This window comes from Rhizophagus irregularis, chromosome 1 (assembly GCF_026210795.1).
Source record: "Rhizophagus irregularis chromosome 1, complete sequence".
Classification (NCBI taxonomy): Eukaryota; Fungi; Glomeromycota; class Glomeromycetes; order Glomerales; family Glomeraceae; genus Rhizophagus; species Rhizophagus irregularis.
The window spans coordinates 3573915-3598739 of NC_089429.1; the positions used below are offsets into that span (position 1 = coordinate 3573915).

General features: G+C 28.9%; 8 protein-coding genes across 8 annotated transcripts; 3 read left to right on the forward strand and 5 right to left on the reverse strand.

Moving 5' to 3' along the window:
* Positions 1-88: 88 nt before the first annotated feature.
* OCT59_000729 (uncharacterized protein) lies at positions 89-2543 on the forward strand. The gene is made up of 8 exons (XM_025330472.2): positions 89-193; positions 259-378; positions 475-556; positions 633-771; positions 863-1060; positions 1150-1419; positions 1510-1862; positions 1937-2543. The coding sequence occupies exons 1-8, from the start codon at positions 138-140 to the stop codon at positions 2207-2209; spliced, it is 1491 nt and encodes a 496-aa protein (XP_025175789.1). The 5' UTR covers positions 89-137; the 3' UTR covers positions 2210-2543.
* A 5607-nt stretch (positions 2544-8150) lies between these two features.
* Positions 8151-8880, reverse strand: OCT59_000730 (uncharacterized protein; the record flags this gene model as incomplete). The annotated part of the gene is made up of 6 exons (XM_066139062.1): positions 8151-8222; positions 8304-8333; positions 8526-8553; positions 8631-8664; positions 8745-8782; positions 8861-8880. 6 exons carry the CDS (start codon positions 8878-8880, stop codon positions 8151-8153), a joined length of 222 nt encoding a protein of 73 aa, XP_065988500.1.
* Positions 8881-12396: 3516 nt separating this feature from the next.
* On the reverse strand, positions 12397-13036 carry OCT59_000731 (uncharacterized protein; the record flags this gene model as incomplete). The annotated part of the gene is made up of 2 exons (XM_025311035.1): positions 12397-12783; positions 12968-13036. 2 exons carry the CDS (start codon positions 13034-13036, stop codon positions 12397-12399), a joined length of 456 nt encoding a protein of 151 aa, XP_025175788.1.
* Positions 13037-13278: 242 nt separating this feature from the next.
* Positions 13279-14425, forward strand: OCT59_000732 (uncharacterized protein; the record flags this gene model as incomplete). Its single annotated transcript, XM_066139063.1, has 4 exons — positions 13279-13308; positions 13381-13650; positions 13749-14018; positions 14078-14425. 4 exons carry the CDS (start codon positions 13279-13281, stop codon positions 14423-14425), a joined length of 918 nt encoding a protein of 305 aa, XP_065988501.1.
* Positions 14426-14715: 290 nt separating this feature from the next.
* OCT59_000733 (uncharacterized protein) lies at positions 14716-15510 on the reverse strand (the record flags this gene model as incomplete). The annotated part of the gene is made up of 1 exon (XM_066139064.1): positions 14716-15510. One exon carries the CDS (start codon positions 15508-15510, stop codon positions 14716-14718), a length of 795 nt encoding a protein of 264 aa, XP_065988502.1.
* Positions 15511-17118: 1608 nt separating this feature from the next.
* OCT59_000734 (uncharacterized protein) lies at positions 17119-17990 on the reverse strand (the record flags this gene model as incomplete). Its single annotated transcript, XM_066139065.1, has 2 exons — positions 17119-17170; positions 17233-17990. 2 exons carry the CDS (start codon positions 17988-17990, stop codon positions 17119-17121), a joined length of 810 nt encoding a protein of 269 aa, XP_065988503.1.
* Positions 17991-20046: 2056 nt separating this feature from the next.
* On the reverse strand, positions 20047-20421 carry OCT59_000735 (uncharacterized protein; the record flags this gene model as incomplete). Its single annotated transcript, XM_066139066.1, has 1 exon — positions 20047-20421. One exon carries the CDS (start codon positions 20419-20421, stop codon positions 20047-20049), a length of 375 nt encoding a protein of 124 aa, XP_065988504.1.
* Positions 20422-21229: 808 nt separating this feature from the next.
* OCT59_000736 (uncharacterized protein) lies at positions 21230-22239 on the forward strand (the record flags this gene model as incomplete). The annotated part of the gene is made up of 3 exons (XM_066139067.1): positions 21230-21379; positions 21449-21638; positions 21815-22239. 3 exons carry the CDS (start codon positions 21230-21232, stop codon positions 22237-22239), a joined length of 765 nt encoding a protein of 254 aa, XP_065988505.1.
* Between the last annotated feature and the right edge of the window lie 2586 nt (positions 22240-24825).

The window sequence follows — 24825 nt, forward strand, 5'->3', positions numbered from 1 at the left end:
TGTGTTAAAAATAGCAATTAAGCTGGTGAGTGACACAGCCACCCAGTAAATCCAGTAAAAAGTAAAAAAAAAGTAAAAATCAAAACTTGAAAAATATTTAAATTCGAAACGATAATTAAAAAATTTTCACAAAGGATATGGACCAACTAAATAATATAACCCTTTGGGATGTTAAAGATGTATTTAATAAAGTGTAAGTTTTTATTATAAACATTGTAAGTTAAGTTTCAACTAGATTGCTAAAAAGTATTTTTTTAGTAAGAATGTCGTGATGAACTATACTGAAATGGAGGCCAAAGTACGTGAGGCCACTAATAATGAACCTTGGGGCGCTAGTAGTACTTTGATGCAAGAAATTGCCCAAGGTACCTATAATTAGTAAGTGATAATGGTATAAGCTAGTTTGTTAGAATGAATTTTTTTTTATTTATACAAACCGGGAAATTTTTTGATTTATCTTCATTTTAATTGAAGCGCACATTTTAATGAGATCATGCCAACAATTTATAAGCGATTTACAGAAAAGGAAGCGAGGCAATGGAGACAAATTTATAAGGTAGCCAATTTAATTAATTGATATTTCATTGGATAGGTAATTAATTCAAATTATTTTGTTAATTTTTTATTAACAGGCTCTTCAATTGCTTGAATATCTTGTGAAACATGGATCTGAAAGAGTTGTTGATGATGCCCGAGCACATATGGGAACTATTAAAGTTTTGAGAAATTTCTCTTATTTTGACGAAAAAGGAAAAGATCAAGGAATAAACGGTTAGGAAAACATTTTTAGTTGGACATCGAATAAAAATGATTTTTTCATTTTATTTTATATATTTAATATTTAATATATACATATATTTAGTTCGTAATCGGGCAAAAGAACTTGCAGACCTTCTAAACGATAACGAAAAAGTTAGGCAAGAACGTAAGAAAGCAAAAGCCAATAGAAGTAAATTCACTGGCGTTAGTTCAGACGCAATCGGTTATGGAGGTTTTAGCGGAAGCTTTAATGGTGGATCATCTCGTTATGGAGGATTCGGAAACGATTCGTATAGTTATTGTGAGTATCGTTAAGTTTTATATTAACCAGTATTTTATTTACAAAAATTTAAAAAAATTTAATATATGAAAATATTTGTTATTGTTTAGCTGAGGAGAGATCTCGTTCCAGATATGATGATTACGACATACAATGGCAAAGTGATTATAGGTCTGGAAGGATTTCCCCATCAGATGACAGAAGATCGAGTCTCGGAAATAATAATCGATCAAGTATATCTTCAATTAAAAAGACATCCGAGTCAGTCACTTCTAATTCCAACGGCTCATCCGAACAACAGAAAGAAGTAAATTTATTTGATTTCGATGATCCTTCTGTTACTTCAGCTACCTCCAATCAAACCACTTCCAATGATTTTGGTAAGAAAAGAATATGTTTTATTATTTTAATTCAAAATATGTTTATCTTTACCTTCTATCCAATATATTTAAAAAAAATCATTTTTATAGATGATGATTTCCAAGATTTTCAAAGTGCACCACCTATGCCATCATCTCAAAGATCATCAATTTCTCAGTCATCAGGACTTCAAAATAATTCAGTTCCTTCAATTCAACCAATCACAAATTTAAAATCAGTTCAGCCTATTTCAAATGTACAATCACCAACTCAACCTAATGTAAATGTTTCTTCTGGAATTAACAATAATTTACTTGACGATTTTCTTGGTCCTGTATCTGCACCACCATCTACAAATTTGCCAATTAACACACAAAAAGCTTCCTCTACATCATTAAATACTTCACAGCCTATTAATGCTTTCAATACAACAAAACCTATTTCACCAACTACACCGAAGCAAGTAAGCAATTTAGATGTTTTAAAATATCTTTTTTTTTAATGAAAGCTGTTTTTTTAATATTTAAAAATTTACAGAACATTCCAAACCAAAATACTTCCTTTCCCAACTTGAAATCTAATGATATATGGGCATCTAATCTTGTATCTTTGGATTCATTGGGAAAAGAACCCAACAATACAAAACAATCTGCTAAGCCAACAATGAATTCTCTTGCACAAGCTGACTCTACATCTTGGGCAGTTAAAGGAACCTGGACTACTGCACAGCCAGTACAACAGCCTATTCATCATAACACTCAACTTAATTCTCAACAAAAACAACAAGATTCATTTGATTTGCTAATGTGATTTTATATCATTATTATTATAATAGAAATATAGGAAGAGTTAAATTTTAGATGATTTAATAATTTATGATGATACACCAAAAAGAAAAAATCCCAAAATATTTAATAATACAAGTATATTATGTAACAAGATTTGATTATATTAAATTATTATTTTTTATTATATTTCTTCTTAGATTTAATAGTTACAAGTTTTGGATCAAATATTTATTTGAGAGTTTAATGGGTTTCATGTTATTATTAAAAAAATATACATTTTAACAATTATTTTATTGGTTATATAGTTAATAATAAAAAATTCTATCTATTAAAAGTAGTAACTAAATTTCAAATTTTATAACCTATTTATTACTATCAGTTTAAGAATTCTGTAATTTTTAAAGTTTTACAAGTTTATAATTTTTTGTTAATTTTAAATCACTAAAATTCCATAAATTACTATTGGATTTTTTAAGAGATTTTAATAATTTAATTCATTATATTATTGTTAAATATAAGGCCAAAGAAATAAAATTATTCGTTTCTCATGAAAAAAAATTGCTAAATTTGACCCGGCCGCCCGGAAAAAAATTTTATTTTCAAAAAAAAATTTAGTCGTTTCCTAGAAGATGATTGGTTGATTCAATAAATTTTTTGCCCGGGTTACTGGGTGGAAAAAAAATTATTTTTTTATGATTATGATTGGTCAAACCCAAAATCACATGACCAAATAAAATAAATTTTTTTATCTTTTCGTAACATTTACATGACCCGCCCGGTAATGAGAAACGAATAAATTTATTTACTTGGCCTAATATATTAATTACAAAATTTTTAATCTTAACCCTTTTTAACCATAATTTTAACTCTAATATTAATCCTAATCCTAACCTAACTTTAATTCTAACTAATTCTAACCTTTGGTAATTTAATTCCAATTTTAATTATAAAAGTTTATATTCTACAAATATAAAACTTTTAAAATGTCATCAGCACAATTTTAGGTACTTTCAATATAAAAAAACTGATACAATCAAAATAATGCTATAAAGCAAATATTTTATTTTATTAATACAGTTAACATATAATTTATAATATATACAATTAGATAGTAATTTACATAATCTATTAAATTAATGAATAAATGGCATTTAATTCTATTTGCTAATATATAATCAAGTAAATCAACAATATATATTTGAAATAATTTATGCATTTTAATTAATAAATTTATATATTGCTTTATTATGACCTTTTTTCTCACAATTTTAATAAGTCTTTTGCTTGTCTTTTTATTATTATTACTTCTATTTGTATTATTATTTGACATTTAGTTATTAACTTATCATTTAATAGTTGTAAATGTCAGAATTTTCTAGCATAGTGCCATAGTAATCTTGAATTTCAATACAACTCTTTATTTTTCTAATTAGCCTTCCTTTTCTTATAGTAATTATAGGATTTTTGATATTAAAATCAATTTCTTCTATATTCTAATCTAATTCTAAAAGTACAATATAAATCCATAGCAAAAACCTATAAATTTGTTATAAGAATTAATAGCAATTGCAATGTCAAACAAATGCTTTTTACATTAAATCATATATTTTTTATTACGTACAGTTAATTTCTCTTAAATTTTAATTGTAAAATTCAGTACCACAAATTTGTTTAATATATTTTACTAAAAATAGCCAATTTTTTGAAATGATTTTATAATAATTTAAAATATTACTAAAATATATTTAATACATCAAAATATTTTTATTATACTTTTGTTATTATTTTATAATTGTATTGTATCTAGGTTTATAAAAATAACTCAAAATAATATCACAATAATTTTTAATGCTTTTATTATTATTTTATTATTATAATATAATTGATTTTGATATTATTTTAATGCTTTAATTTCAAAAATACCTTAAATAAATTTTGATATATTTTAATATATTTTAAAAATTTTACAGAATAATTGTATAATTGTATAATTGTAGTAGTCTGATTTGTAGATATGAAATCTAAATATCTATACAGATATATGGATATTCAAATATAAATTTTAAGTAACAGATAGAAAATTACTGATATACAGATATCTATTATGCATATAGGACCCCGGACATCACATATATAACTCATAACTAATCTGCATGAATTTAAGTACTTTTTGCTCCTGCTAAAATAGACCTAATTTGCTAAAAATCAAATTATCACATTTCAAATCTATACTAATTTGCTAAAACTCAAAATATGAGTTAATAATTTTTTCTTTTATTATCAATAAAAAAATAAATGATTAATATAAATTAAACTGCCAATTTTTATAATTAAAATATGTAGATTATAGATAAAATAATAATTAATAAAAATAATAAATTAAATAAATAATTATTAAAAAATAAAATGTTGCGAAACTAAACGGACGGTTTTTGGCCTGCATTATGCTTAAATTTGGCCGGAATTATACTTAATTTTGGCCAAAATATAACCTGGACCCCGAAACTAATATTTTTAAAAATATTATTTATAAAGTTAAAAAAAAAGGATAAATTAAATTTAAAAAAAAGTACCAATTTGCTCAAATATAAAATATGACTTTGTAAAATCAATACAATTTGCTAAAACTCATAATTATAACTATTAATTAATTTTCAATCAATTTGCTCTATCTAAAATTATGAGTTTAACCTAATTTTGATTGAATTTGCTAAAACTCAAATGTGAGTTATATATGTGATGTCCGGGGTCCTATGCATATTAACTAATTTTATATAATAGTTAATTAAAAAGCATAATAAAATATAATACATCAGGAAATTTTTTTAGGCGTAATTTAGTGTAATATTTTGGAGGTAGTGTAAAATTTCAAAATATTACACTAAAAAATGTAATATTTTTTTTTTTTAATCACAATATATTTGATAGTTTATTAAATTAATTGTTAAAGCAAATTACATAAGTAAGTATAACTCTAAACTATAATTTAATATTATTAACTACCAAACCACTCGTCATGCTGAAAAGCACCTCACGTGTATACTGTTGAGTGATACGTTTTGCTCAGAGGGTAAGAAATATTTGCAATGTCCTATTTTAGCATAAATGCCCTTTTTCTTCACAAGGCAATCACAGGATCCACTACATTACAAATAAAAATAAAAAAATAAAAAAAACAATTTTTAGAATTCCTGTAAAATCAAAAAAATTAAACAATCCAGATCATTCCTTTTCCATAAATCTACTACTTTACTAAAAATTGCCAATTTTTTGAAATATTTTTATAGACCTAGATACAATAGCTTTCAAAACAATTGTGCAATTATTTTGTAAAATTTTTAAAATATATCAAAATATATTTAAGGTATTTTTGAAATTAAAATATTAAAATAATATCAAAATTAATTATATTATAATAATAAAATAATAATAAAAGCATTAAAAAATTATTGTGACATTATTTTGAGATATTTTTATAGACCTAGATACAATACAATTACAAAATAATAACCAAAGTATAATAAAAACATTTTAATATATTAAATGTATTTTAGTAGTATTTTAAAATTATTACAAAATCATTTCAAAAAATTGGCCATTTTTAATAAAGTAGCTCCAGTGTTGGACAAATCCATCTATCCAAATTGTAGGATCTTATGAGCGCACAATTAAAATCAAAACCCAACTTCTTTACTAAAAATGGTCAATTTTTTGAAATGATTTTGTAATAATTTTAAAATACTACAAAAATACATTTAATACATCAAAATGTTTTTATTATATTTTTGCTATTATTTTGTAATTATATTGTATCTAGGTCTATAAAAATAACTCAAAATAATATCACAATAATTTTTTAATGTTTTTGTTATTATTTTATTATTATAATATAATTAACTTTAATATTATTTTAATATTTTAATCTCAAAAATACCTTAAATATATCTTGATATATTTTAAAAATTTTACAAAATAATTGCACAATTGTTTTGAAAGCCATTGTATCTAGATCTATAAAAATATTTCAAAAAATTGGCCATTTTTAGTAAAGTTGCTGTAGATAGGAGAGTCTATACGCTTACTGGATATTGCTAGTTGAGAATAGATGAGGTCCTATTTGCAAAATGAAGTTTGAAAAGCGTAACGAGATAAGATATCTACTATAGAGTGTCTAGATGCACAACTATAAAATCCTAATACTAGTAGTCTTCCCCATATCATAACGATTTGTAACTACCGTTTGAAAGCTCTATCTGAAAAAATATATAGGTAATAAAAAAAGACAAAAAAAGAAGTTGCAAAAAATTGAAAAAAAACTATATAAAAAAATTAAAGAAACACAAAAATCCTGGTATAGTATTAATCTACTGGTAGGTTTGTCACGATTCTTCTTTTTTCTTGGAGCGAAGAAACAACTAAAGATGAGACTCAGGCGAGTACATGATAGTTGCACAGGTCGAATGAAAAAAAATCGGATTTTGACCCTTTTAAAATAGCTTTGCCGATATTAGCATAAACATGCCGATTTTTGCGTATTTATGTATAGATGTACCCATTTATGCCGATTTTTAATAAAATCCGATACATCAGTCAGAAATACCAGTTTTTAATGGCCGATCTTTGTTAATATTAAATTCAGATGTTGTATTATTATATAGTATTGCTCGCTTTTCATATCGGAGGTTTGATGTACAAATCGGAATTTGCTCCTTTAAATATAGCCATGCCAATTTCAGTATAGCTTTCGATGAAATCTGATACATCAGTCGGAAATACCAATTTTTAATGGCCGATCTTTGTTAATATTAAATTCGGATGTTGTATTATTATATAGTATTGTTCGCTTTTCATATCAGAGGTCTGATGTACAAATCGGAATTTGCTCCTTTAAATATAGCCATGCCAATTTCAGTATAGCTTTCGATGAAATCCGATAATTCAGTCGGAAATACCAATTTTTAATGACCGATCTTTGTTAAATAAAACCGACATTAAATTCAGATGTTGTATTATTATATAGTATTGTCCGCTTTTCATATCGCAGGTCTGATGTACAAATCGGAATTTGCTCCTTTAAATATAACCATGCCGGTTACAGCATATCTTTGTCAATTTAAAGTATAATACTGTCACGGTAATACTGCAGACTTAATAATTTTAATATATATATATATATACTAATGTACCGACTTCATAACAATGAAAATTCGGATAGAGAAGAAAAAAAGGAAGTATTGGAAAATAAGTGAATTAAACCTTCATGATATACTTAAAGATAATAAACTTAGGACCTTAGGTGGAAAATTAGTTAAGTGCTTCTTAACTTAACAAATAGAAATATACTTATACCATAAAAGAAAAAGAGAACATAATTATTTAAAAAAAAATTATTTTGATTTTTTTTTTTATTATTATTATTATTAGGTAAGTTGGAGCGTACAGTCACCCCTCTCTACAGCGAACCTCGATATAGCGAATAACATGATATAACGGATCATACAGTGTGGTACCGATTTTAAATATGAAAAAAACCTTGATATAACGAAGTTTACTATTTATTTACCGTATAACGTAGTACGAAGTAAAGTGTGTGAATTTCTTATATAAAAATGCCTCTCGATATAACGGATTTTTTTTATAACGAATTTTTTTCAGTTATAACGAAGAATTTCTTTATAATTAAATGTAATTATTAATAAATATTGATGCATTATGACATTAAATATCACCCCTGTGTTTTATATTTAAATTATGGATCAGGGATTGTATCAGGATCGTATCGGGATTAATAATTCTGGCTATTTTATTTAATATTTAGGCAGAATTACATTAATTTACATTAATTCAGTTGTATTAGGATTCGATGTGAATTGTTATTAATTTATATTTATCACAGGGGTAAGGACACTCCTAGTTAAATTAATATATCATTAATAATTTATTTATTATATATTCAGTTATTGTTAAACAGCATTCCTACAAAAAAAAGGAATTATAATAAACATTTTTATATAGAACACTTCAGGAAGCATTCCCTATAATAAAAAAATAAAAAAAAAACATTAGTAAATGTTCTTAAACGAAATTAAAAGAAAAAATTGAGTTGTGCCACTTACTTCTTGTCTCAAGCGTTCATTTCGAAGTCCCTACAATAAAAAAAAATAAAAAAGAATATTAGTAAATGTTCTTAAACGAAATTAAAAGAAAAAATTGAGTTGTCCCACTTACTTCGTCTCAAGCGTCCATTTCGAAGTCCCTACAATAAAAAAAATAAAAAAAGAACATTAGTAAATGTTCTTAAACGAAATTAAAAGAAAAAATTGAGTTGTCCCACTTACTTCGTCCCAAGCGTCCATTTCGAAGTCCCTACAATAAAAAAAATAAAAAAAGAACATTAGTAAATGTTCTTAAACGAAATTAATAAAAAAAATCGAGTTCCCCACTTACTTCTTGTCTCAAGCGTCCATTTCGAAGTCCCTACAATAAAAAAAATAAAAAAGAACATTAGTAAATGTTCTTAAACGAAATTAATAAAAAAAATCGAGTTCCCCACTTACTTCGTCTCAAGCGTCCATTTCGAAGTCCAGGAAGTTTCCTACAATAAAAAAAATAAAAAAAGAACATTAGTAAATGTTTTTAAACGAAATTAATATAAAAAACCCCCAGTTCCCACTTACTTCTCATTCTAGGCATCTATTTTGAAGTTTAGAAAGCACCACTATAAAAAAAAGATTAAAAAAAATGTTAAATTATCGGTAATCAGATCAACAAGTCACATGATCTGTATAACCGATATTCCTATACCGAAGAATTCATTATACAATACCGAATAATTCATTATAGTGTTAACGAAGTTGCTTATAACGAAGCCCTGATCAGCTGGAACCTAGGGTTCGTTATATCGAGAGGGGACTGTAATAAGTTTCTCAGATTTTTTAGAGCTTGATTTTCCGCTGAAATTAACAAAAGATATGTTAATGAAATAATATGAAATAATAGGACAAAGATATTTTTAAGTAATAAGGAAGATAGTACTTACATCGTAATTTGCGTATTTGCCGATGAAGAGTAGAAATTGATTCTACTTCATGGTTCTCCAGCTCCTCAACCCTATCTTCTGCGTCCCAGAGTGCATTAATAGTCCTTTGGTGAGCATTTTGGAGCTCTTGTAGTGCATTAGTAGTCCTTTGATGAGCATTTTATAAGGACCCCGGATATCTCCAAAACAGGTCATAAGTCACACTTTCGGCAGATTGGCCCATTTTTCAGGGGCTCAAAAAATCGTTTTTTGTAAATATCTCGGCATCCAGTAGTCCAATTTTGATGAACTTTTTTTTTAAATTGTAGAGCTAAATGAGGGCTACAAAATAAAAAAAAGTTCATTAAAATTGAATTACTGGATGCTGAGATATTTACAAAAAACGATTTTTTGAGTTTCAGCAAAAAGGGGTGTTTTTGGCCAAAAGTCCATTATGACCTTTATATTAGATATCCGGGGTCCTATTTTATAGCTCTTGTATCTTGGTTTGCGAAGCATCTAATGCAAGGCATGTTCCCAGGCCTCTGTTATAACAATCGACTTTCACTGAGCAATAAAAAAAAATACATAACATATATATAAAAATAATAATGGGTGGTTAGCAAAAGCTAAGTGAATAAGTCGATAGTCCATGGAAGCATTCTTCAGGATTGTTCCATTTAAGAACCGAGACTGCCTGGAGGTATAAGACCTCGTCTTCAGGTGACCCATCTAAGAACCGGACAGCTCTGGGAGTATAAAACTCCGTCTACAGGCGACTCCATTAGAGAAATACAACCATGAACCTTGCGTACGATACCTACTTTTCAAAAATTTTACGGTCATCATACGCTTCGCTTTGAGCGTCTTAAAACGCTCCTTAGATTTTTTCTGCGAAGTTGTAGAACGGCGAGAACCCATAATGGCGTTAATAAAATATAATTGATGAAAAGACAAAAATTATTGAGCGAAAGTAAAGGGTATGGAATGATGAAAGGTATATTTTATATAATAAAAATACGCGTCCTGAAAAATGCGAACAAGCTGATGAAAAATACACGTGAATTTTAGAATAATTATTTTTAGAATAAGGAGAATAGCAACTTTAAATTAGTAATACGTGATAAGTTACGTGATATATTATTTTGAGATTTGAGCCAATTTTTAATAATGTTATTCAAATTTATAGAAAATTCATTCTTTTTATTAAAATGATATTTTTTTATTTAAAGGAATAACTGCCATATAGAGCTCCGAACAGGTCAGCCAAATTCAGGTAACCTGACCTGACCAGACCTGAAATTCAGGTCAGGTATGAGATTTTTAAAAAAAATTCAGGTCAGGTATGAAGATTGACCTGACCTGATTGACCTGTTGACCTGAAACTATTGATTCTACTATATAATAAAAGTGAGTTGCAGTATTGCGATTCACTTTTTTATATTGATTCTATATAAAAAAAGTGAGTTGCAGTATTGCGATTCACTTTTTTATATAGATTCTATATAAAAAAAAGTGAGTTGCGGTATTGCGATTCACTTTTTTATATTGATTTTATATAATAAAAGTGAGTTGCGATATTGCGATTCACTTTTTTATATTAATTCTATATAAAAAAAGTGAATCGCAATACCGCAACTCACTTTTTTTATATAGAATCTATATAAAAAAGTGAATCGCAATACCACAACTCACTTTTTTTATATAGAATTAATATAAAAAAGTGAATCGCAATACCGCAACTCACTTTTTTTATATAGAATCTATATAAAAAAGTGAATCGCAATACCGCAACTCACTTTTTTTATATAGAATCTATATAAAAAAGTGAATCGCAATACCGCAACTCACTTTTTTTATACAAAATCAATATAAAAAAGTGAATTGCAGTATTGGGATTCACTTTTTTATATGATTTTAATATAAAAATGTTGAATCGCAATATTTCGAGAAAAAACGTTGCGAAAACGTTTTTTCATAATATAACATTTTTTTCATAATGTTATATTAAAAAAAACGTTTTGCAATATTTTTTTTCAATATTTTAATAAAAAATGTTGCAAAAACGTTTTTTTTCATAATATTATATTAAAAAAAAAAGTTTTGTACCGTTTTTTTTTCAATACTTTAATAAAAATAGTCCTGAAATTTTTCAGGTTTCAGGTCAGGTCAGGTCAAACAGACAACCTGATATAACCTGACCTGACCTGACCTGAAAAAAAATTTCAGGTCAGGTTTATCAATTAACCTGACCTGACCTGACCCATTCGGAGCTCTACTGCCATATAATTTTTTATCTTTCTCACTTCAACATTAAATTACATGTAATAAAATTTTCTAATACATTATATATTGGTATTATACTATCTCTATCCATAATTCTATATTACATGATTTTATGTCGTTATATACTTGACAATAAAATCTTATCTTGAGAATCATGAATCGGTTTATACCATTTAACTAGTGCAAGTAATTATTTAAGGTCTATAGGTCCGGAATGTCTAAAAATTTGCAAATCACATGGATTTTCACTCTGGACCCACAATGGTTAGTATACGGACACAATACTATCGGTATTACGAGTGATAGTTTAGCCGTTTCCAAACTGATACAAACTGATACATACGCCCAATTGCAACAATCATGATTAAAAAAAATACTTTTGTCAATTGATTGGTTACTATAAAATCGCCTTATATTGTTCGACATTCCAATTGTCGAAAACGGCAATAATCATTGTATAATTATTTGTTAATATTTCACGTGAACAAACAAATCAATAATTTTTTATATAAAACTTTCTCCATCCCTTTATCGAATTTTAGAACGATGGTTGATGATTGTTTTGCTAAGTAAATTTCATTTTACGATTTTTAATAGTGATATATACATGATAATTAATTAAGTGATATCGATGGTATTAATTTTTAGTTTAATTTTAATAGTGATATACACATGATAATTAATTTAGTTTAATTAAGTGATATCGATAATATTAATTTAATTAAGTGATATCGATGATATTAATTTTTAATTAAGAGATAACGATTATGATATTATTTTAATGATGTAAGTAATGGTTAAATAGGTGACTTTTCACCTTTCTTTTCGTTTCAATCTTGTTTCTTTACATTATTAAAATGAAGAAAAAAAATAAATTGACGCTTAATCCTATTTCACGTAGCGAATCACATCCTCGTTCTCCTTCTCAAGATCGCTCTCAGCAATATCATCAATCTCCTTCCTCTCACTCCCATCGACGTTGACGTCAACATCATTCTCATTCTCTCTCCTCCTCTCCCTCCTCTCACTCTCGTCGATGTCGACGTCAACATCATTCTCGTTCTCTCTCCCCTCTCCCTCCTTTCACTCTCGTCGACGTCGACGTCGACATCATTCTCATTCTCGACACCATTATTATTATCTCTCTTTCTCTCCCTCCTCTCACTCTCGTCGACGTCGACGTCGACATCATTCTCATTCTCTCTCCCCCTCTCCCTCCTCTCACTCTCGTTGACGTCGACATCATTATCATTCTTCTTCCATTTCTCATTCTCAACAATCCTCTCTCCCTTCTAGGGGGAGATCGTTAACAAAAAGTATTATTATTTATATTATTATTGAAATTATATTTAATATGACCTGTACTAATTACTTGTAAAATAATAGGAAATTTGCCAGATTTATCGGAAGGTGGTTATATATATATTATTATCAAATCAATTAAAAATATAATAAATTTATAATATCTTTATTAACTTCTGATAGGTGGATAACAGCAACATCATCAAGAAGAGCAATCTTCGCAATCTTTAGGTGAGGACCCATTCATATCATTGCTTCATCAACTTCGCGCTTCATTGCATAACTGTTTTTCCTATTATAAAATTATTAAATCAAGAAATTCAAGAACTAAAAAGCGCGGTATCACAATTGTCTAGTCGACTGGAGGCTTTGACAGGCAGTAACTTCAGCCATTCCAGTGATAAGACGATCGCGAGTATAACAACAAGTGTTAATCGAAGTCTATCACCCATAATAAGCAGAAATAAAGGAAAAAACTATCACCAATGACTCCAATCTTTAAAAAAACACTTCGTGTAAGTTACACCTCTATTATAAAATATTTATCTTTTATAATCTTTAATCATATTCATTATTATTTTAAATAGGATGAAGTTGTTCAAATCATTAATAATTTAGGTTCCAGAATTTTGTTTAATGTTTCACAAACGTTTAGTGACCAGAAGAAATCAATAAACAAAAAACTTTTACCAGCGGTAAAAGCGGCAATGAATCCATCGATTGAAGTATACGATACCGAGATTGTTAATGTAATCAAACAGCTTCATAAGTCTCACCGAGATATTTGGAAAATAACCCAGGATGGCAAATTAGATACGCACAGTAGACGTCAACATATGACTTCTTGGCGAGACCAAGTACGAAATTTAATAAAATGCAAAATTTGTCAATTATTTCTAATTGTCTATGCAATCCATTAACATTATTAATTAACTATTAATTAACTTTTTAACAGAAAATAACGCGACGTAAACGCGGTTTACAACACATGATTAACACAAAAGACAAGGTTTTAAATGACTGCAAACCTCAAGAAATTACCTGGGACGAGTACATGAAAGATTGTGAAAAAATTGTAGTGATCTCGGAACTTCATTCCGATGAGTGGTCATCAGAAGATGAAAATCTTGCCAATAATGAAAAAAATCTAGAGAAAAGACCAGAACGTTTAGATAAATCGAATTCTGTAATCAAAATACATGAAAAAAAATGGCAATCTACGAGAGTATGTAAAGTTATTTCTTTATCAATATAACATTTATAAATAATTTTTTTTTTAATTAGATTAGGAGAATTCTAAGTAGGGCGGATGAAATCGGGGAGAGTATTGGAACTGGTCTAATCTGTATGCGTCATCGTTTAGATAATGTCATCGATAATAAAAGTAGACTGACAGAAAAAATGCCAGACTGGTGGATTTCTTCCACCTGGGCGCCAGTTAGCGAAGACAGCGAAGACAGCAAAGACAGCAAAGACAGCAAAGACAGCAATGAAAGTCATAAGGAAGGTGGTGATAATAATGATGACAATAATAATAATGATGACAATAATAATAATGATGACAATAATAATAATGATGACAATAATAATAATGATGACAATAATGATGATGACAATAATAATGATGAGTGACGAATAATAATAATAGTGATTCAATAATAATAACAACGAATTCGATGACAACAACAACAACAACAACAACAACAACAACAACAACAACAACAACAACAATGATAATAACCCTTTAATAGTTTTATAAATATAATATATGTAACAATAATATAATAATAATATAATAAAAATATGATATATCTTTTAATAAAAAAAATTAGTTATAATTTAATCAAATACAAATGTTATATAATTCAAATTCGTCATTCCGATTTACATATAAACAATTTTATATAAGATTCATTTGTTTTTTAAAATGAAATTTTTTTATTTAAAGGAATCATGGCCATATATTCTTTTATCTTTCTCGTTCCAATATTAAAATCACATTTTATAAATTTTCCTAATATATGATGTACTGGTATAATACTATCTCGACTCATATCATGAAACCCATTTGTCCATAATTCTATATTACATGATTTTATGTCATCGTCTACTTGACAAAAATATCTTGTCCTATGATCTTGGACCAGCCTGTACCATTTAACTAGTGCTAGCGAATGAGTTAATGATGATGAATTTTTTAAATAAATAGTATGTTCAAAATAAAATTGAATTTGACCGGGATATGTGTCTATAGTTCCATCTTCCTGCTCAAAACGAGCTAATATGTATGATGATTTCTCATGACGAGCTGCCTGAATGGAACTAAATATATCCGCCCCAATTCTTATTCTACCGTATTGTATAATTTTGGAAATTACAACAATATCGTTATTTGGACCCGTTATAGAATAAATGGGGACGAAATATTCTTTATACAAACTATTATAAAATTCAACCAGTAAGTCCAAGACGCGGTTTGGGAGACATGTTTCTTGGCGCGGTTTCATTAACAACCCGGAAAAATGTTTTGTTCCATAAGCTGATTCATTTTCGATAAGTGAAAGCCTCAGAAAATTTTGATACTCATCACTTGTAAAATCATCAAGTGCAGCCAAGCTTCCTGCAGATTTTCTAGGCTTTATAATGTCCAAAGTGGTGTTTAATATATTGCTATCGCAATTTGTGAGGTAATAGTTTAAAAAGAAACTTTCAACCATTATTTTTAATAACTCTGGTTCAATGTTACGTTTGCTATTTTTATAAGATCCTATGTTCTTAAGAAATAAATTGCTCAATCTGTATAAATTAAAAAAACAATACGATTTTCAAATCGGCGAAATTAATATATCATACCTAGAATTCCGTTCATTCGTTCAAAGCTAAAACACCAAAATGAGGATAAAGGTCCATAATCTAAAGCGCATTTACATATGTGAAGGCATAAATGCAGATTTGGGCTTATTTTTTTTTGTCCGTATTTTTTTTCAATTAATTTATTCATTTCGAGTAGTTTTGTAAATGCTTCGTTTAGCTCGCTTTTTTGTAATTCCCGATTTGTTAAAATTTTACAGGAACGTACGAAATAAGCAAGAATTTTTTGATTGATCTCTCTCAAGAGATTCCATGTGATAGGTATTGCAAAAATTAGAACAAACGTTTTTCACATGTCCGCCGTAAAATTTGAAAAGCCGTTGCCAGTGGCTATTCTAACGGGACGGCGACTGAGGTCACTTGGAAATTTTATCAAGTCGGCTCACTCTTGCATTATTTTGAGCTTTTCATTATTTAATATACCTTCGTCGATCTAGAGCTTCATTACAATCCACTTTGCTACCCCGAAAAAGAGGCAGTGCATGAGATCAACTACGCAAAAGCGCACAGAATTAAAATAAGGTAATTGGTATACTTCTGACCAACGAACATGATACTGTGAGACATGAGCCTTACGCGATTCTTCAGTTGCACATTTCTTCCATTCACGTGCCTTCTCCCTTATTAAATTAATATCTCTCTCAACAAACCAGTCGTTAATGTCTTCAAACCCACCAAAATTGGGTTGATTATTTACCAAGTTTGCTGATTTATAGCATCGATAACATGCGATTCGAGCTGATATAAAACCACATAATTTTCGAGTCGCAGGAACGTCACTAGCACAACCTATTATCGCGCCATGGATAAAACGACCGTTGTTATATTCATAGGTTTTTATATGATACCCTTCTCATAACTGATTTAGCTGATTTATGATGGGGTATAAGTAATTGTTGATTTCATGTTTCTTTGGCTCTTTAGGACTGGGTATAACTGCTAGTGTGAGAATATTGTAGGGCTTGAAACGTTCGCTTTGGGGTAAGTTACAAATAACGGCATATATTACGCTGACAGAATATTGTGAATTTATATAGGGTTGAAACCAATCCATGTTTAGCATTAATCCGATATGAGTTTTGGTGTATTCTTTTTTGAAGAATGGTTCTCCTTTGCCATCTTCAAAACTCATCCAAATCCTCCCATCATAGATGTCAAATAAGGCTTCAGTTTCGTTTTCCCTTTCTGCCCACTTTCGACATGTCACCTCAAAATCTTTGCGACCGAAAAATAGGGTTAGTTGGCGCCTAATGTTAACTAATGGAAATGTCATTATCGGACGGATAATTGGATTATTGCCACTATCTTTATTACTGTCTATTTTTTTGACTAGAGGGTTATTACATTTTTGTCGAAATCTTTCTTTGCTATGATTCGAATAGTTTATAAAACTACATGTTGGTACTTCGGTTGTGTTTGATATTTCATTTATGTCATACAATTTGTAACATTTATTACATGTGGCATATTTGATAATATTCGTTGATATTCCCAATATTTTTTTGGCTACGTACAGGGAGGAAGGAAAAGATGAAAATTTATTTTCATCTACCGTTAAAAGAAAAAACCTTAGAAATTTAAATAAAGAATCTATTGAAACATTACTAGGAAGCTTATATCTTTGTTGATATTGTAATATCCATAAGATAATCCAGGTATAATTATCATTGTTGATATTAGGAAGTTTTGGTTCATCATCGTCAAAATCTTTTGACGCAAAATTGACTTCTTCCTTATCATCATCTTCAAAATCTTCAGAGTCTCTATATTCTTCATCGCTTTCAAATCCAAAATTACTGTCTTCGTCATCATCTTCAAAATCGCCAGAAACACCATCTTCATCATCATCTTCAAAACTTTCAGAATCTCTATTTTCATCGTCATAGTCTTCAAAATCTCTATCTTGATCATCATTCATATCTCTTCCGTTATCTGGTAATAAATTTTCAAGAACGTGATCAGATATTTTCCCTTTCTTTGTGAATTTATGTTTTGCCGATTCATGTATAGGTATCCTCTCGAGTAAAGGTTCGCATTCTATTGCATTATTATCATCAGTATATTGTCTAACATCAGAAGGCCCAGCCTCTTGATAATCATCACCAAAATCATTAGATGGATTAGCATTAGAAGGCTCAGCTTCTTGATAATTGTTACTAAAATTATTATTCGCATAAGATATATTATATTTTAACCCATGTTTAGTTTTCATTTTTGGGTCCACTAACTTGCCATTACATTCTTTACAAAAGCAGTATACTTTAGTTCTTGTTCTTGTTGTCAGGTCAGTTCTATTAGATTTGGCAACAGCTTGAGGGTTAGACATTTTTTTATCTAGGAAAATTTTTTGAAAATTTTTTTTTATATAGGAAATTTTTTTGAAAAATTTAGATCCTGAATTAATATGTTATTTTCTTTAATCCGCATATATTATGTTTCATTAGGAGAATTATTTATATTAAAGATTCACAAAAAGCCGCTAGATACTTATTAAAGTGAAACAATCAGCCACATTTTTGAAGCACAGTGAATAAATATCACCATATTAGTATATGTATTTATTTAATTTGTATTAATCAAATATTTACTCAAAATCTTTCGGGATTTTAACCAATTATATATATATGATTGGAAAATACCACCTGACAGGCACTTTTGCGCCTCTCCCACCCCCTAAAATATAGCATAATGAATGTTATTAGCCATTTTTAGCAATAATACATGCTTTATTCATCGAATTATAAATTCCGAGATTAGCCAGAAAGATTATTTTCGCAAACCATCGTTGAATTCTCGCAAATTCTCGCAAAATCGCAAAAAATAGAAGAGAGCGAATGCTAAAGGAATTAAAGGGAAAGGATGAGGAAGTTGCCGATTTGCAAGTCTAGTTGCAGGACTTTAAAAAAGTTGTGTACGATTCGGGAGAGAAATTACTTAATAAGTTGGAGAAAAGTTCCTGTGAAAATAATTTGGTGGAGTGGTTAAAAATATACGACGAAAAAATAAAAGACTGAAAAAGAAATTTATGATTTAAATTTACGATTATATTTTTCGCAACAACATCAACAAACGCAGCCGCAATAACAACTGCAACAACAATCGCAACAACAACAATCGCAATCACCTACATTTAGCAGCTTATCAGAATACTTCAAATTTCACAAGTCATGATTAATCAATTATATTTCATTTTTTCTTTTTTTTGGCTTTTGCATCTAGATAAATTTGAAAATTCCTTTATATTTTGTAAATATGATATTTTTTTTGGCTATTAAACCAGCTTCTTTTTCATAATACAAGATAAGATAATATTAATACCTTTAAAATCGATTTAAAATGTTATAAATTTTGTATAAAATCTAATAGTAATTAATCATCATACTGCATGTAACAAGTATCTCAACGAACGATTTGTCCATCAGCGCTAAATGATCGTGATAAACTTGCATCTATCATTTTAGTAGTTATACATATGAACTATAATTTAAACAAAAAAGTCAGTCTAGTATGGGATCATTCTCCCTATCGATATGGGGAACATCTCCTGTAGATGTTATTCATTATTGTAATGTATGCAGGCGCAATAACACGAGTACTTCGTCTCAAACTGATACGCTATTACATCAACGATGGTTAAAAATTAATTGATTGAGTTATTTTTAAATCAAAATATCAAAATCACGTATAAAAGTATAAAAAGTTATTCTTTTATTGCCCAATAAGTATAGGTCGAACTAATTTTACTAATTTTCTGCCTTGGGCGCAGACGCGCAGTTTGTTACTACCACGTGACTGGATGACGCATAAGTGTCACGCGCCAGATGCATAAATCCTACAAAATCGGAGGTGCCAATCATGATATATTTGTGTATGTTTACCACGCTTTCTTCGACGATATTTATATCGCTTTTTTTCGTTCATATCACAGTTCAAAAATATTTCCTCTCTCTTTTCGTTCACATCACAGTTTCGAAAATATTTTCTATCACTTTTTGCGTTCACATCACGGTTTCAAAAATATTTCCTATTGCTTTTTCGTTACGTATTGCTATTTCGTCGTGTCACAGATTTTCTACTGGAAAAACAAACTTCCGTAAGTAATTAATTTAATTAAGTTTAATGATATTAATTGATTATTGATATATTTAATTGATGAATAGCGATGTAGTATAAATTTATTGATATGTGAAAACGAAGTTAATAATTTATTTTATAGTTTATTTTAATTAGGCAATTACGCGTTAAATGATAGGATGATTCAAAATATGTATATAAAGTGCCTTTTTATCTCTTGTTCGATCTTTAATAATAAATACCATAATGAAAAGATTTAAAAGATTTAAATTTTTACAAATTTCTCGGGATGCATAGGAACCTCAATACTAGATCTCAACAAAAAGAATCAGATTCCCGTTCTCACTCACATCGTTCTCATCAATGATCCCATTCACGTTGTTCCCATCGTCGTTCTCATTCACGTTGTTCTCATCAACGATCTTATTCACGTTGTTCCCATCGTCATTCTCACTCACATCGTTCTCATTAATGATCCCACTCACGTCGTTTACATCGTCGTTCTCATTCACGTCATTCCCATCGTCGTTCCCAACCTCGTAGTCGTAGTCGTTTCCAATCTCATAGTCGTAGTCGTTCCCAATCTCGTAGTTGTAGTCGTTCCCAATCTCGTAGTCGTAGTTGTTCCCAATCTCGTAGTCATCATTCTTATCCTCATTCTCACCAACAACATATCTCTTCATCCCATTCTAGTTCTCCTATCCGTTCACGTCGACATCATTGATCACATAAATCACAATCTAGATCCCGCAATTCTTACCATCATCGATCCTATTGTGAAGTATTTGATTCTAATGATCAATTTACCACTCTCTCATCCAAAGATTCATCACCACAAAATAGAGAAAGATCATTAACAAAAAGTAATATTATTTTAAATTAGTCTTAATTACATTTCAAAAAATATACCGATTTAACATAATTATTATAGGAACACTTACAAATCAATCTTCGATATTGCAAAATCAACCTTCCTCTTCAATTACTCCGGCTCTAAATAGCGGTATTATTTCCCTCACGCTCCTATTTTGACTTACATGTAAAAAAAAAAATTTTCAAAATGAATTATATTAAATACTGACTTATAATAGGTGGCGTTGAAAACCAAGAAATTCAAGAATTAAGAAATGTAATCTTAAATCTCACACAACGCTTAAATAACCTAACCGAAAAAAACGCTAGTCATGAAGAACCTTTAGTTAATCGTCCCAATAGAAGCTTATTACCTATTATTATTAGAGAACAGAAACGTGAGCTGCCACTCATGTCAAGTAATTATAAGAAGACACTTCACGTAAATATACATTTTTATTAAAATTTATCTTTATTAAATATAAATATTTGATCATTTAATGACTGTTTTATTAAATAAAATAAAGTAGTCCATATTCTCAATAATCTTAATCGGTCACTTCAATTCGACCTATCAAAGACGTACAGTGAACAAAAAAAGCAATAGAAAGAAAACTTTTGCCAGCAGTAAAATCGGCCATGAACCCTTCTATTGTAGCATATGATATAGAGATAGTAAAAATCATAAAACAATTGCATAAATCTCGCCGAGAGATTTGGAAACTGCAAAAAGAAGGTAAAATGCCAGAACATACCAAAAGACAACACATGATATCCAGGAGGGATCAGGTATAAAATTCATTATTTAATAATAAAAACATATACAATTAATTAATTTTTTAATTTACTCTTCAATAGAAGATGTTCCAGCGCAAAAGAGGATTGCAACATATGATATCGACACGAGACAAACTTTTGACTGAATGCCAACCTCGTAACTTAAAATGGGAAGAATTCATCAAAGATTGTATAAAGGCGACTAATACTTCAGACATACACTCGGACGAATGGTCCACAGAAGATGAGGAATTAGCAAACAAAGAACGCAGTAAAAATACAAGATCAGGCTGATTAATTAACAATAATTCAGTAATAAAGATTTACGACAAGAAGTGGCAGTCGTCGGGAGTATGCGAAGTCGTGATGTTATTAATGAATATAGCATTTATGCTTAATAAATTATAAATTTTTATTAGATTCAAAAAATTCTACATCGATCGGAAGAAATTGGTATTAGCATCGGATTTGGTCTAAGTCGTCCACGTTACTGCTCAGATGAAAATTTTGACAAAAAAAGTAAACCAAAGGAGAACATTCCCAGTTGGTGGATTTCGTCAAGCTGGGTTATACAAGAATCCGACGAAGATGGTGATGAAGAGGATAATAGTAATGACGATAACAATGATGATAACAATGACGACAATAACGACGAAGATAAAAACAATGCTAGTAATGATAAAAACGACAATAACGTTAACGATAATAATAACGATAAGAATAATGATGATAAGAAAACCGATAATAATGATTATATTCTTATCGATGATAGCGATGAAAAGGATGATCCATTTCGACTAGTGGTTCCAAAAGAAATTATTAGGGGATCAACTACTAAAAAACGTTCTCTTTTAAAAAGTGAAAGAAAATAGTAAGATTAGTAAGATGATTATAACACAGTAATAATAAATATAGCAAGAATATAATAATAAATATATCATAAACTGCAAAATAAAAAAACGTATATTACAATATGTGTTCATATAAATTAAAATCGGTCAATAATAGAAAAAACGGGTAATGATGAATTACGAAAAAATCAAAAATAGAAAGATTCTGGCTTACTCGAAATAAAAACAGGTATAGGTTATTTTAAGTATTGCTCTTACTGATCTATAAATCGGATTTCTATTCAATTCTATTTATGATCGAAATAAAAACAGGCATAAGTTATTTTAAGTATTGTTCTTACTGATCTATAAATCGGCATTTCTATTCAATTCTATTTGTGATCGAAATAAAAACAGGCATAGTTTATTTTAAGTATTGCTCTTACCGTTCTATAAATCGGCATTTCTATTCAATTCTATTTGTGATCGAAATAAAAACAGGCATAGTTTATTTTAAGTATTGCTCTTACCGTTCTATAAATCGGCATTTCTATTCAATTCTATTTGTGATCGAAATAAAAACAGGCATAGGTTATTTTAAGTATTGTTCTTACTGGTCTATATATCGGCAATTCTATTTGTGAGATGGCATGATTATCGCAGTCCGATTTTGGATGATTACTACATGAATCTGCATGGCAGTATAAGTCTGTTGTGCCAATTTATAAATCGGCACTTATTTTTTGAAAAATTATTATATGAATCGGTACAATTGGCAGTCCGATTTGGGAAATTATTGAAGAATCAGCAGGTAATATAAAATGTTTGTTGTTCTGATTTATGAATCAGCATGTTTATTTTCATGCCAGCAGTTTGATTGTGATGATATTTTGTAAATTTATTTACAAGTCGGCAGTCCGATTATTATTTGAATCGGCATGATGGTTTAAAATGTGGCATTCCTATTTTTTGTCATTAAAAAGAGGAATTTCTATTTTTAGCAATTCGCGTCATAAAATCGGCTGAATAAAGCCACAAATCGGACAAATACAGCCAAAAATCGGCAGTCCGATATTTGACCGATTTTTACTTATTTGACGTGTGTTGTTTAAAGATAAATCTAAGATTTGTTCTACAGTATCAGGTAAATGTTGAGCTGAATGTAACACTGTTAAAATCATTGTGTAAGTCGTGATTGGTCAACCATTCCAGATATAAAAAAAAGGAGAAGGGTGAGTCACTTTTGGTAATTATTTGTTGTGTCATTGAAAGGTTTTGAAATGTTATTAAAAACGTATCTAAAAGGGCATGTGACTTGATTCAGAAATTTTTAGAAGGCTTTTTGATTGGTAGTTTTTGTTATTGCTTAATCAGAAAGAGTGGCTATGTGTTATTCATGATATTTGGCAAAGGACGTTGGTGAAGGTTGTGTTTAAAATGTTCCTGTAGACTAGTAAAAGTATCCCAGAAGAAAACTCTAAACAGGTGTTTCTTGTGTTGTGAAGCAGCCACGTGCTTCTTGATAGCCTGGTCAAATATCTTGAAAAATGAGGGCCTGTTGGTATATAGATAGAAAATTGTTGTGGAGAAATTCCACGAAATCTTCGTTAATAAGAAGTTCGTTGGTTGCTCTTTCCATGTCCAAAGTTTTGTTATTCCACTTAAAAAAGGTAGCTTAAAAATATCTTCATCTTATCGTTGTCCCAAAGCTTGCTTATTCTAGGCGATACGCCTCTTCAGACCGAATTGAATCCAGAAACACCACAAAGAAAAAGAAAACACGTAAGATAAGAAAAATAATATAGAAAAATAAAATTTCTACTATACTTCTCCGCTAATTAATTACGTTGTATTTCGGCGAACGGACCAATTCACTATTTATTATAAGGGTTTAAAATTTATGCACACCCCCATGGATATATTATATATAAAAGTCAAAAATGACATTCTAAACCCTTCATGGCTCATTAAGTAAAGTTGTAGAATAGGCAAAAATACACATAATAAATAAAATTTTAAGGCTCTATAATATATACGTAAGAGTTGCGGTATGAATATTTAAAAAAATCAGGATTTTACTAAAGTCACGTGATAATTGATGATCAACAAATTTACTATATAAAAATTACCAAAAATGGAGGGGTGCGCACATGCGCGGGTGCGCACAAATTTTATTTCCTTATTATAAAATTACTATGAATTAATTACATCTGTCAAAATACATTACATCTGTCAAAATAAATTTAATTAGTATTTTGTCATTTTGACGAAAAGTATAATTTCTACTATTAAAATAAACTAGAACCCTGCTTACTTATAAAATAGGTCACCTCCAGGCCTAAGGTAAAAATCATATATAAAATTCTTTGCAGATCCTACTAAAAAAGGAAATTTTATGTTACATTGTTATGATTTTTTTCCTTTTTAGCTAATTAACCAATAGAATTTAAGAAAAAGGTAAGGTAAAAACTATTAGTAAAGGCCCAATTTTCTACAGTGATCTTTATTATAAGTAAGCAGAATCCTAATAAATTACTATGAGTTTTTTGCTATTAAAACTTTGCTTGAAATATATAAAATAAGATAAAAGTATATAAACTATAAATGAAAAAAAAAACAAAATAAAAA

Excerpts from the sequence above, each read along its gene's own strand:
- OCT59_000729 (XM_025330472.2), top strand. The coding sequence starts at position 138 with ATGGACCAACTAAATAATATAACCCTTTGGGATGTTAAAGATGTATTT. Across the intron at positions 1,061-1,149 it reads AAACGATTCGTATAGTTATT|CTGAGGAGAGATCTCGTTCC; the intron begins GTGAGTATCGTT and ends GTTATTGTTTAG. Across the intron at positions 1,420-1,509 it reads AACCACTTCCAATGATTTTG|ATGATGATTTCCAAGATTTT; the intron begins GTAAGAAAAGAA and ends TCATTTTTATAG.